Source organism: Artemia sp. Qi Xiang Cuo, chromosome 6 (genome assembly GCF_049724085.1).
Source record: "Artemia sp. Qi Xiang Cuo chromosome 6, ASM4972408v1, whole genome shotgun sequence".
Classification (NCBI taxonomy): Eukaryota; Metazoa; Arthropoda; class Branchiopoda; order Anostraca; family Artemiidae; genus Artemia; species Artemia sp. Qi Xiang Cuo.
The window spans coordinates 44,756,593-44,770,906 of record NC_142799.1 but is presented as its reverse complement, the minus strand read 5'-3'; the positions used below and the strand labels follow the sequence as shown (position 1 = coordinate 44,770,906).

The 14,314-nt window shown below is 33.5% G+C and overlaps 1 protein-coding gene across 1 annotated transcript in view; it reads left to right on the top strand.

Moving 5' to 3' along the window:
* Nucleotides 1–11,669, top strand: part of LOC148951266 (uncharacterized) — a 108,069-nt gene extending 96,400 nt beyond the window's left edge. The window contains exons 9-12 of the mRNA XM_089091049.1: nt 870–999; nt 2,220–2,342; nt 7,190–7,279; nt 11,484–11,669. Of these exons, the coding sequence (XP_088947175.1) occupies nt 870–999; nt 2,220–2,342; nt 7,190–7,279; nt 11,484–11,669 (529 nt within the window). The remainder of the gene's footprint in view (nt 1–869; nt 1,000–2,219; nt 2,343–7,189; nt 7,280–11,483) is intronic.
* Nucleotides 11,670–14,314: the final 2,645 nt, after the last annotated feature.

Genomic DNA, 14,314 nt, shown 5'->3' with positions numbered 1-14,314 from the left:
AAATGAGAACAAAAACTTCCTTACGTTTTGCCAACACTGCTCTCCGTAAATTTTGGATAAATTTCCCCCCCCCCCCCCGACCTGGCCCTCCTTCTCCTAAAAAAAACATTTTTACACCAATAGAATTTTCCAAAGAAAGAAATACAAGAAATGTCTTCCTTATACAATTAATTTATCAAATAAGCAAATCTCCACTCACCCTCCCCTTTTTACAACTCATTGTGGAGTATTTTTTTTTTGCTTATCTTGAACTCTGTTTTTTTTACATTTTTCTCATTAAATTGTGCTCTCATGTTTTACTCAAAAGACTATATTGTGTTTGTATTTCTATAATACCATTATAAATTGTGCAAGATTTAATTGATTTTATCCTTTTAACGTTTTAACCTTTTTGACATGCTGACTTTTTTTTTAGCAAACTTTACTGATCTTTTTTTTTATTTGTTTTTATATTAAATGCCGATGAATGATTGCTAGGATGACTGCTAAGCCATATATTGTGTTTTCATGCTAAACTGCAGCTGGTGTATTCATGTATATAAAAAATTAAATAACAATAAAGAGAAGTTAAAATTAAAAAAATAAACATCCAACTAAAACTACAGCAACCGTCGACTAGAATTAGAACTGAACCTAAATAGCAGAAACTAAAACAAAAATAAACTGTCGAATTTTACAATTTAATTAATATTAATAACCAGAGTATTTTAATTTTTGTTTCTTTACCGTTTTTCTAATCTTGATTCCCTGTAATGTCCATTTGACACCGTTATTTATTGCTGCAGTGTCTTCGCATTAAAAGTAAATAAAAAAGGCAAAGAGAATATAATGGAACAAAATCTATTAAAATGAACTTGATTCTTTTTCAGACTTACAGTTCAAGAAGACCTTCAAGATGCCACCCAGAAACAGACTTTAAGCGTCGGAATTTTGTTCCTTGTTGTAATGGTCAGCCCTGTTATTGTTTCGCTGATAACAAACGCAACTCAAACAATCCAGGCAAGTGGTGTGAGAAATTTCCGTGGAGATTACCACTGAAAAATGTATTTTGATCTTATGGTTGACAAAATGCGTTTATTTTTATTTCATTAAGTGAAAAAAGTTATAAACATGAGTTTGTAGACAAAAGGGTAGTGAAATATTATTATTTTTCCCAACCTTATTCTTAAGAAAATAATAAAATAAAATGTTTAGATGGTTTTGCTTCCATGCATCCCATACTGACAACAAATAACTAGGAAAAAAATGGATAGGATGACATGGAAAATTAGTTCATCGAAGCAACTGAAAACTACAGTCCAAAAAGAGTAGGAACATTAATCAGAACGGTTCTTTGAGCCTAACAATAATCTCTGAAGATAAATATGCAGCGCAGGGGGATAGATAAACTGACGAAATGACCAAAAAATATGTTCTTTATTTTGTGCGAATAGTACTAAAAAATGAATTTTTCACAGGCAGACTAATAGTTCGCGTAGCACAGGTGCCGACCTCCTGTTTCTCTGCCTTTGGCCAGGAGTACTACACTGTATATGTTAGTACAGTTTACCTAATTATAAAACCACATAAACAAGAATAGCTGCTGCCTTACCGAAAATTAAAACTTGCCAAACTATCTGAGACATAGAAAGTCCAACCAGGGTTGCCACTCCTAGTGATTTATCACTATTTCTAGTGATTTTTAAAAATTGTCTAAAGAGAAAAAAAAAATAATCTGTACATAAGTCACTAAGCTGAAGAAAATCACTAAATCAACAAAAAAATCCCAAATTTCTAGTGATTTCACCAAGTGGCAACCCAGAGTACAACCTCTTTGGAGGTCAGTAGAAGAAATTAGTTAATCTATACCTAATTACAACAGTACTGACGAAACTAGTCGTGCGGTAACTCACAGAACTAAGGGTTGTGTTGAACATTTTAGCTTTGGTTAGAACCTACAATAATTTGAAGTAAAAAAAAAAAATAAGGAAATTTATTGCTAAATTCAAAAACTCAGTTGTTTTTTTTTTTTGTTCCAGCTTACAAAAAGTGACATTCTTCAAATAGCATATACACGCATCTCAGGATGTTTTTCATGATTTTCTAATATATCCTTGATACTTTTAATCTATTTACATTTGGAATCTGTTTGTATAAAAGATTAGCGTTATGCAGAGCAATTTTTTGGTTGATTTAAAATAAAAGAGACAAATTTACTCAATTAAAATCTATAATTTCAGGCTTTTTCTCAAGTTTTAGTAGAAAAAGGAACACAGATCAAAAGAGAGAGGCGAAGGTGTGATCGTCTCTTAAGCCAAATGCTTCCTGCTCCCGTTATCAAAGCATTAAAAGAAAGGAGAAAGGTAAGGCTTTTTGTCATTTTGCGGATATCCCAACTTTCAGGTTTTTTTTTTTTAATTTTTGCTGCACAGTTAGTGGAATAAAATGAAACTCTAAAACAAGACCGTGCATAGGATTCTAATCTTAATTCATACTGAAGCTGTCATCTGACGTTAATAAAAGTTCAATCGAAAGATAAAGTATTCGGGCTTTCCCGTCCCTTTCTTTAAAAAGTTGTGCTTTTCAAGTGTGACTTGTGCTTTACCTTATGTGAAGATAATCCCTTTCCAATTAAAAATTACTTAAAGGGAATTCTCATAATTAAACTCATACATTTTATATGTTCTTTCGTCTTTTTTTCTCATTAAGCTTTCACAGACGCTTTGAAATCAAATAGTTCTGTTCCATTCTCTGCAAATTCAGTTTTATTTAATGCTATATTAGATAAAAAAAAAACAAGTTGATTCCAAATGACAGTAAAGAGCGATGTTAAATCTCGGAACGAATAGCAATTATTTCGCATGTGAGGGGGTTCTCCCTCCTCCAATCCCCACTCTTTGCTCTTAAGTTCTATAGTGTCTTATAAATATTCCTTATAATATTTATTACAATTATATAAATATTACAATTAATAAATTACAATTCAAATTACAATACAATACAATTACAATTACTTATAAATATTACAATTCAACGACTCTTACATATCGACAGAAGTTGAACAAAAAGTAAAAGCTTAGGGTGAAGAGCAGAGGACTGAGGAGGGAGCAGCCCTTCATATACGAAATAATTCTTGCTAGTATCAAGTTTTAATGTCGCTCCTTACTTTCATTAGATTTTTTTTTAATTTTGGTTAGTTTTAATAATATACCCAAGGTCACCCTGAATGTGGGGAGGACTACCCCCCCAGCTCAAATTCAACTGTTTAATCAAAATTTGGCTTTTCCACAGAAGTGCTTCTATAACAAGAGCTAATTTAGTGTTTTTTATTTTCGAAGTAATATATAATCATCCAAAACAAACTATCTACTCCACAATAAAAGGAGAACTTTCACCCCCCCCCCCAGAACTCACACTGAGTAGGATACAATGAGTGGCCTTAAATCACGACAATTAGGGGGCGGGGTAAAATGTATGTTTCAAAATTGTAAAATTGGATTTTTTTTCTATTTTCTAAAAAAATACCAAAAAGGTTGTTTTTCCAATGAAAATACCCCCAAAATAGGCATTTTCCAAAATCAAAGGGGAGGGGTGGCCCAGGGGAGACAAAAAATCTGAATAACATATGCCTCCCCCCCCAAAAAAAAATGCCACTTCTTACGACCATTCCCCTTCTGAAGTTTTTATACTATGAATTTACCCGTTTTTTCAAACAGTTTCAGTGGAGGGGCACATAATATCTTATTGTGAATTTCTATATTTAGATAGCCCTATGTTACATTCTTACAATTTTCGTAGCCCTAATTCTATATATAACCTTTCAGAACACATTACCTATTTCCCTAGTTTTAGGTACTAATTCAATATCTGAATTTTCTTGACACATCACCTATTTAAAAAGATGTGACCTTTAATGCTGAAAATTTTATTGCCAAACTCCACCCTTATGTACACGTCTGAGACAGAAAACAATTTCTTATATTCTTTCCGGAGAGATTTATCTTGCGGAAAGTTCCTTTTTATTCATTTAAGGTCAAAAGGCTGTAATCACGGTTTATTACTTAAGTTATGTCTAGCCCTCTTTGACTAGACTCGTGGGAATTTTCGCCAAATCAAGAAAAAATTGTTGGACCTCATATTTTAGATTTTGGGTCACTAATAAACAAAGTTTATGCGCTATGGAACCCCATTTTTTGTTTGTACTGATATACTACTACTACTGCTAACAACTCACCGCAGCACAAAACCACCTGAAGCCAACACAGCTAAGCACACTTCTCCATCCCAATTTATTGCTCTTTACACCCTCTTAGGATGTTCCCATTTCTCTTATATCTTTCCTTACGACATCCTCCCACTCTTACCGAGGACGACGTTCTTTCCGTTTAGCCCTAGAAGGTTGGCCAAAAAGAACGATCTTTGGAAATCTGTCATCGTTCATCCGCAGAACGTTCCCTAGCCATCTCAACCTTTCTCTCATTATACCCCTAGAAAGCAGGATTGAACCACCTATTTCGAACAGCCTACTGTTTAAAATACGGTCAGTCAGTCGGTACCCAAAAAAATCCGTCTGCAATTTTTCTGGATAACATTTAGCAAATTTTCCTCCGTTTTTCAGAGCTCCCATGCTTGAGAATCATATTTGACCACTGTCATCCCTGCAACTTCCAATATTCTAATCTTGGTTCGCAGACTTATCTTCCTATTCTTCCAAACTTTTTTCAACTGTGAAAAAATACCTCGGGCCTTGGCTATTCTACTTTTATCATCTTCACTGCATCCACAGTCTTTACTAATAATACTACCTAGGTAAGTCAAGTTGTCCACTCGATCGACTTTTTTAGTTACCTAACATCGCCTTTTTATATTCATTTATTCCTAGCCGTAGCGACTTATTCTTCTTAACATTAATTTTTAAACCCATTCTAACATCCTGAACTCGCAAAACCTCTAAAGTTCAATCAATTTTCCGTCCTTTCATCTAGGATGCTCAAATCATCAGACTAATCTAAGTCTAGGAGAGTTATACTCGTACTTCTTCACTTGATTCCGTGTTTTACCATTGCCTTTGTTGTTTTCCTTAAGACGAAGTCCGTCAAAATGATATAAATATAAATGGGGATACAACACAGCCTTCCTGAATTAATACGAATCCAGCTACTAACCTCATTTCCTACCTTAACCGTAGTAGTGTTATTCTCGTACATAACATTAATCACTTTAATGTATTTGTCTGGTATAGGCCTACCACACAAGGGCAAGACCTTCGCCAACGCTCTTCAATCAGCTGAATCAAACGCTTGCTGATAATCTATCTAACTGAGGACTAAAGGTGTTTGATGACTCAGGCACTACTCAATTATTAACCTAAGGGTGAAATTTTGATTGTCACATCCTCTACCCTTCCTTAAAGCGCGCTGTTTTTCTCTTAAAACTTGTCTATAGAATTTCTAAGACTAAAAAGTTTCATCATACTAAGTAATGTGCTACCTGCAAAGACCAGGCTAATTCCTCTATAATTACCACACTCACTCTTACCACATTCCTAACACAGGGATTTAACTAGGGTTTTCCTAAAATCAATAGGTAGTTCCCATTTTTCAAAAATCATTTCGTCTCGGTTTCTTTGAGTGGTAAAAAAGAATTCATTGTTTTTTTTTAGTAAATTCAGAGACAACGGTGTTAAAAAAATCACACATTTTGAGCTTACTCCTGTAAATTTTGCTGTCAGTCTTCGCCCATTATAAGTTACCATTTTACAAAAATTTTATACTAATTTTGAAGCAAGAATAAAATATTTATTATTTTTATTTGATCCCACAGCTTGAACGCGCAACTTGTTTGAAACCGATTTATAAAGTGCTCAGTATTTCGAGGCCACTTGCTCATGTGTCGCATTTTCAAAGCAAATGCAAACAGTGTCAGAGGGATTCTTTAAAACAGAGCATTACATCTGACCCTTTGGCCTTGATTTCTTGAAATAAAAAGAGAAAAAAATTCAATTGATTTTTTTATAAGGAATCAATATATTGAAGCCAAATAAATACATGTAATAAAAAGGTCTCATCGCTAATAACCAAAGCTTTTAATTACGAAGAAGAAAAACAACCACAGAAACAACAAAAAATGAAAAAAATCTTGACTTTTTTTGCCTGGATACAAGTATTAACTACTATTAAATATAGAATTTTTTGCTGAATAAAATCGAACACTTACGGCATCGTTATTTGGGAGACACAATTATGCTGTTACTGAGCAACAAAAAAGTACGAGACTACAAAGAAAATATAGTTTTGGATGCTAGTGAAATAAACCAGAGACTAACAAGATTTTTCCAGAAACCATACTGTCGAAGCATATAAAATAAAACGAACTTCTGAAATTTATTTGGCGTATTGAATTTGATATCTCTCTTTGAGAAGTTGGCTTGTCCAGAAAGGAAACTAGAGATTAGGTACACATGACCATAATGAGTAATAGTAACAGCTATAGACTTCTTTATTTATTCCTCAAAATGGATAAAATATCCCGGTCCTTGGCTCTGTTGATGTTGACCCCTCTTGATCCCCCCCCCCATAACCATGCTGAAGCTACACCTCTGTTAAAGAGTGAACTAGTGGAATTGTGAGGATTTTGTTAATGACAAGAGACAATATCCTCATGACCCTTTAAGTTCCTCGGGACAACAAATGAGTTAATAAGGCAAATAAAGTGAGCAAGTGTGAGATTTTAGGTTTTCCGTCTCGATTGGACCTGGATTAAAATAGTTTTGAAACATAATCTTCAAAGGGGAAATAGAAAATCAGATCAACTAATAATAGCCTCAGATGAAGATACAAATAAACGACCTAAAATCTCCATGGATTTTGTGGGAGATGGGAATGGCAGAGGTAGCACAGAGAAAAGAAAATTCAAATAGTTTAAGGAAGAATTAAAACAAATTTGCAATATCATAGGTTTGGATGGCTACACATTGTGACAAGTTTTCGTTAATAGTAGTGATTAGGAGCGTGAATCGAACGAACAGAGATTGATATGCCCCTCATTTGTTTTCAAAAAATCGCTGCTGAGTCAGTAGACCTGGAGATAAAGCCCTTAATTCGTACTAAATAATTGGGACTTTTCATATATATAGTAATAATAAAAGACCGTGAGTTAGCCCTTTTATCTGTTTGTTTATTATGATCTTTTTATTCTGTTTTTTTTTTAGGTGCCGGCGGAGACCTTTGACTCGGTGACAGTTTATTTTTCTGACATCGTTGGTTTCACGAATATATCATCCAAGAGTACTCCTTTAGAGGTAAAACAAGTAGTCTTTTACCTATTTATATATGGGTCTTATATATATATTATATATACTATCTTTATATATGAGCAATAATTGAATATGTATATATTTATTCTGTTTCTTGAAAACGGCTCCATATTTTTTCGGGAAAATTGGCATCTTGGGATATTCTCGCATAAAAAACGATCTAGATAGGTCATAAATCTGAAAAAATTGTTAAGAACCTTAATTTTTTTCAAATGACGTCATGTACTATGTTAGTACATCATATAAGCATTTTATATGACATCATATATGGCATCATATAAGTATTTACTTAAATTATGTCACGCATAGCATAAATAACATTTGCAGTTGCAGTTACTATGAATGATGATTCTTTGGAACCAACACCTTAACTATCAAACGTGATAAGATGTGAAATTTGACAGCCTGGACTATCGATTGCGACAACACCAATACGGACAGCTAAAGCAAACGCCATTGCCAAATTGTCTGAAGTGATCAAAATGCAAAAACGTGTCAAAAATGAAAATAAAGAGCAAAGACACGGGCGGTTAGAAGATATGCGAAAACGACAATAAGAGCATGTTAAAAATGAAAATAAATAGCAAAGAAGCACGCGAATAGAAGACACACGACACCGAAAAAGAGAGGGAGTCAAAAATGAAAATAAAGAGCAGCGAGTTAATGAAAATCAACCTGGACAGTGGGAATCAAAACTTGTCAAAATTGAAAATGATAGCGATGATGATCGGGTTTTGGATTTTGACATGGATAAGGTCATCAATGCCTACTATACCTTTGTTAAAAAAACAAAGGTTCGGCGATGGGTATTTCATAATGACGAAAAATATACCAATGTGTAACGAAGCAAACAAATTGAAAATGATAGCGATGATGATTGGGTTTTGGATTTTGACATGGATAAGGTCATCAATACCTACCGTACCTTTGAAAGTCAAAAATATGGACTGGATAAATCATTGGAAGAAAGAGAAGTTTTTGTCCCACCCCCTGAACAATTGAAAGAAACAAAGGTTCAGAGATATGTCTTTTATAATGATTAAAGACAAGCCAAGGCAAAAGAAGAAGTTTTTGTCCCACCACCTGAACAACTAAAAGAAACAAAGGTTCGGTGATATGTCTTTCACAATGACAAAAGACAAGCCGAGGCAAAAGTTAAAGTTCCAATTAAAAAAAAATGTAATTTTACAAAAGGCACCACTTTTAATTTAAGGTTCATTTAGACGTCATGACATCAAGAAAAGGCTCAAATTGTCTGCGTTTAGAAGACAAGCGATAGTGAGAATGTATATATAGAAGCCTGCCGCATGCCGAGTGCCGGGGCTCCCGGTGCTATATATATATATATATATATATATATATATATATATATATATATATATATATATATATATATATATATATATATATATATATATATATATATATATATATATATATATATATATATATATATATATATGTGTGTGTGTGTGTGTGTGTGTGTGTATGTGTGTGTGTGTCTTTGTGTATATGAATACGGAACTAGAACAAAGGCATCAAAAAAAAAATCGAAATGACATTAGAAAACGGTAAAATGCTACTGAAGAGTACCTCACAAGGTGAATTCTCTTTGTAAAATTCAATGTACGAGCGGTTTTCTCATTTCAAAAATGGCCAAATATTGATTAATGAGTGAACTCTTTCTGGACGTCCATCAACATGTGTTTACAGACTCTTTCTTGATGTCGACGGAAATGGAGGACAAATTATTCTTGAATGCTGTGTTGAACTTTGTGAGCCGTAGTATGGAAAGAGGAGAAAAACTGGAGGGACTAGTTGACACAGGTATCGACTTTTTCACACCAGAAAAAATTTTGAAAGCAAAAGAATCGCACTCCATCAAATATTGCAGTTTACAACACGCTGTAACATTCACGCAAAAGACGAAGAGGACTTTACGGACATTTGCAGATGGATTCATAAAGCTCACGTCAAGAAGACCAAATTGTCGATCTTTGTTATTGATTAACTAAAAAAGATATTTTTTTTAACTGAAAGTAAGTAGCGATATTAAAACTTAAAACGAACAGAAATTATTCCGCATATGAAAGGGGCTGTCCCCTCCTCAACGCCTCACTCTTTACGCTAAAGTTTTTTAATATTTTAAAAAATAAAGTTGTGAGAACGAGTCAAACTTTAGCGTAAAGAGCGAGGCGTTGAGGAGGGGAGAGCCCCTTTCATATACGGAATAATTTCTGTTCGTTTTATAGTGAGGTTCTCTGATACGCTGAATCTGATAGTATAATTTTTTATTAAGGTTCTATGACTTTTAGGGCTTGTTCCCACTTTTTCGAAAATAAGGCATATATTCTCAGGCACGTAACTTTTGATGGGTAAGACTAAACTCGATGAAACGTATATATTTGAAATAACCATAAAAATCTGATTCTTTTGATGTATCTATTGGTATCAAAATTCCGTTTTTAGAGTTTCGGTCACCATTGGGCCGGGTCGCTCCTTACTTACAGTTCGTTGCCACGAACTGTTTGATCAAACAGTTCGCGGTAATGAACTGTAAGCACGGAGCGAACCGGCTCAATTTCCGTTATAACAAATAAATTTGTTATTCCGTATAACAAAAAAACACTCATCCGTGATCTTTCTTCTGGCAAAAAATACAAAATTCCACAATTTTGCAGATAAGACCTTGAAACCTCTACTGTAGGGCTCTCTGATACGCTGAATCTGATGGTCTGATTTTTATTGAGGTTCTATAACTTTTAGGGCTTGTTCCCCCTTTTTCGAAAATAAGGCATATATTCTCAGGCACGTAACTTTTGATGGGTAAGACTAAACTTGATGAAACTTATATATTTGAAATCAGTATTAAAAGTTGTATCTTTTGAGGTATCTATTGGTATCAAAATTCCATTTTGAGAGCTCGGTTACCATTGGGCCGGGTCGCTCCTTACTTACAGCTCGTTGCCACGAACTGTTTGATCAAACAGTTCGTGCTAATGAACTGTAAGCACGGAGCGAACCGGCTCAATTTCCGTTATAACAAATAAATTTGTTATTCCGTATAACAAATAAACATGCATCCGTGATCTTACTTCTGGCAAAAAATACAAAATTCAACATTTTTGCAGATAAGAGCTTGATACCTCTATAGTAGGGTTCTCTGATACGCCGAATCTGATGGTGTGATTTTTATTGAAGTTCTATGACTTTTAGGGCTCGTTCTCCTTTTTTCGAAAGTAAGGCATATATTCTCAGGTGCGTAACTTCTGATGGGTAAGATTAAACGTGATGAAACTTATATATTTAAATCAGCATAAAAATCTGATTGTTCTGATGTATCTATTGGTATCAAAATTTCGTTTTTTAGAGTTCGTTTTTTAGTATATATATATATATATATATATATATATATATATATATATATATATATATATATATATATATATATATATATATATATATATATATATATATATATATATATATATATATATATATATATATATATATATATATATATATATATATATATATATATATATATATATATATATATATATATATATATATATATATATATATATATATATATATATATATATATATATATATATATATATATATATATATATATATATATATATATATATATATATATATATATATATATATATATATATATATATATATATATATATATATATATATATATATATATATATATACTCACTCACTACTACTACTACTATCACACATATATATATGCAATAGGTATCACCTTCTTCACAACGTGACTGTATACTAGGCAACTTTCTTTCTTGAATATATCACTCCATTCCAGGTGTGCAAGATAGTTGATCAGTTTTGTTGCCCTGTGCTGAAGCAGTAGGTCAACTTTGTCGAAAGGGCACCTGACCAAAATACAATATTCTAATAATGGCCACAGTATTAGATATTTAAGCATCTAAAAGATGACAAGATTGAAGTTGGTAATTGATGTTTTAATGACACGGGCGGTAAATCTGCAAATATCGACAAAAGAATATACCTCAAATATGTGAATTCTGTCAAAATGAACTCCATGATCTTCAGTGCAGTTTTCGGATTTTATTCTCTATCTGACATAAATATTTCATTCACTATCTGATATAATAAGACAATTATTTTATAAGTTATTAAACGCTAGAGACTTACCTTGATTACTGTACATGAAGCTGATTTGGGCCCAAGATTTGAATCGGTTTATGTCGTCTTTGATTTTTTATGTGTCTACTGGGGAGAAGATACAGCTGTGAAGCTAAGAGACTACACATATGTGTATTCTCACACCCAAATTGTATTGATGCATTTTCTTGAGCAAGAGATTATGTGAAATTTTTTCAACAACTTTAGATAAATACAAATCCAGACAATCGGATTGCTTTTTGGTACCAGTCATCTTTCCAAACCCGATAATTAACAGTTGCGATTAATTTCAATTAATTCTGGGTTACATGGTCTTCTTTTTGTCCATGTTGAGACTTGTGCCAAAGTTTATTGGCCTCAAAATAAGTGTGCACACAATCAACTTTCACAGAGTCAGGACAAAGTATGGAAGCTATAGAAATAGGTCAAAACTCACAAACAGTCTGATTTGGCCCTTTTTTATTTAGAGATTTAACTACGGATTTCTCTATGATTTGGATTTAACATGGCAAGCTATCTGAAATGTTAAGGCTTAAAACTTTCGAAAGAGCTGATGACCGATTCAGTAGCGTAAAGCTTGAAAAACCATGGAACTTGACATTTTTTTGTGTTTAAGCCATGCAGGTTTCACTACATTATCCAATCGATACATCACTGTCATTAAAAACAGATAGAGATAAAGCTAAGCTAGTAAAAACAGCCGTGTTCCACTTCATGAAAGTAAGGATAAAACATTCTATTTAAAAATTCAGTTTCAAAAACACGTTTACCTTCCTCGGTAGCTAAAGAGGTTGAAAAAATATTAATGTGAACTTTACGCATTTTGGGATATTGACACAATTCCTGTAGAAAATAAAATGCCTTATTGGTGATCAAGTGAATAACTTCACTTACCTGAGTAGTAATATACCAGCCTGAAGTAATAGCCCATCGCCTATTGCCCTGGCCATCGCCCTAAGTTCAGTGCTGCCAAATTTTGAAAAAAAACATTCCTCGCCGATCGCCCAATCTTTCAAATTAATTAAATTGTTGCCAAATTTGGTCTCCTTTAACCTAACGTACTATTAAAAATACTTTAACACAATTGACTAACAGCAGAGAAGATTCTAAGGGGTCAGACGCTCCTATTTGGAAATTAACCTAATCTGTTTGTTTATTAGTTCACCTTAAATCCTTTTTTTCGGTTATTCATTATATATAGGTTTTACCGCGTCTAAAAATCTTGAATTTAATTTATTTCCCAAATAATTTTTTTTTAAGAAATTCAAAATCCTTGTCTTACAAAAAAGCGGGCGATGGCGTTGCTTTGCCTTGCTTTGGCTTATTATGTCCTATACAGTGTTTTTATGAAATGAAAAACAATTTACCATAACATTACCATAACATTAGATATTTTCCTTCATTGCTACAACTCTTTGTGACTTTTTCATTTAACCAGGGCGATTTTCTTATCGCCCTAGTCTTAAAATTCCAGCCATAAGGTCAAAGAATGAGAAAAAGGTTCCCATTCTTCTCAAAACGTGTAGTGCTATAATCAAACGGATGAGACGTTTCAAATGAGCTGTCACTCGCCACAAATCGGAGCACAATCACGATTGACTCACAGCAGAGGAGATTCTAAGGGGTCAGACACTACTTTTTGGGACTAAACCTTATCTGCTTGACTAGTAGCTCATGTTAAAGCCCATTTTTTGCTGATTCATAATATATAAACGTCTTACCGCGTTTAAAAGTCTTGAATCCAAAATAGTTCCCAAATAAAGTTTTTTTTATGAAATTCAAAATACTTTTCCTACAAAAAAGTGGACGATGGCGTTGCTTTCCTTTGCTTTGGCTTATTATGTCATATACAGTGTTTTTATGAAGTGAAAAACAATTTACTATAGCATTACCATAACATTCAATATTTCCTTTATTGCTACAACTCTTTGTGACTTTTTCATTTAACCAGGGCAATTTTCTTATTGCCCAAGTCTTAAAATTCCTGCCATAAGGTCGAAGAATGAGAAAAAGGTTCCTATTCTTCTCAAAACATGGAGTGCTATCATCAGACGGATGAGACGTTTCAAATGAGCTGTCACTCGTCACAAATCAGAGCACAATCACAATTGACTCAAATCAGAGGAAATTCTAAGGGGTCAGACACTAATTTTTGGGACTAAACCTTATCTGCTTGACTAGTAGCTCATTTTAAATCCCATTTTTTGCTGATTCATAATATATACGTCTTACCGCGTTTAAAAGTCTTGAATTCAAATTAGTTCCCAAATAAAGTTTTTTTATGAAATTCAAAATCCTTGTCTTATAAAAAAGCGGGCGATGGCGTTGCTCTGCCTTGCTTTGGCTTATTATGTCCTATACAGTGTTCTTATGAACTGAAAAATAATTTAACATAACATTACCATAACATTCAATATTTCCTTCATTGCTACAACTTTTTGTGACTTTTTCATTTAACCAGGGCGATTTTCTTATTGCCCTAGTCTTAAAATTCCATCCATAAGGTCAAAGAATGAGAAAAGGGTTCCTATTCTTCTAAAAACGTGGAGTGCTATCATCAGACGGATGAGAAGTTTCAAATGAGCTGTCACTCGCCACAAATCGGAGCACAATCACAATTGACTCACAGCAGAGGAGATTCTAAGGGGTCAGACACTACTTTTTGGGATTAAACCTTAGGTTAAAGGAGACAAAATTTGGCAACACTGTAATCAATTTAAAAGATTGGGCGATCGGCAAGGGATGTTTTCTTCAAAATTTGGCAACACGGAACACAGGGCGATGGCCAGGGCGATGGGCGATAGGCTATTACTTCAGGCTGGTTAGTAATAT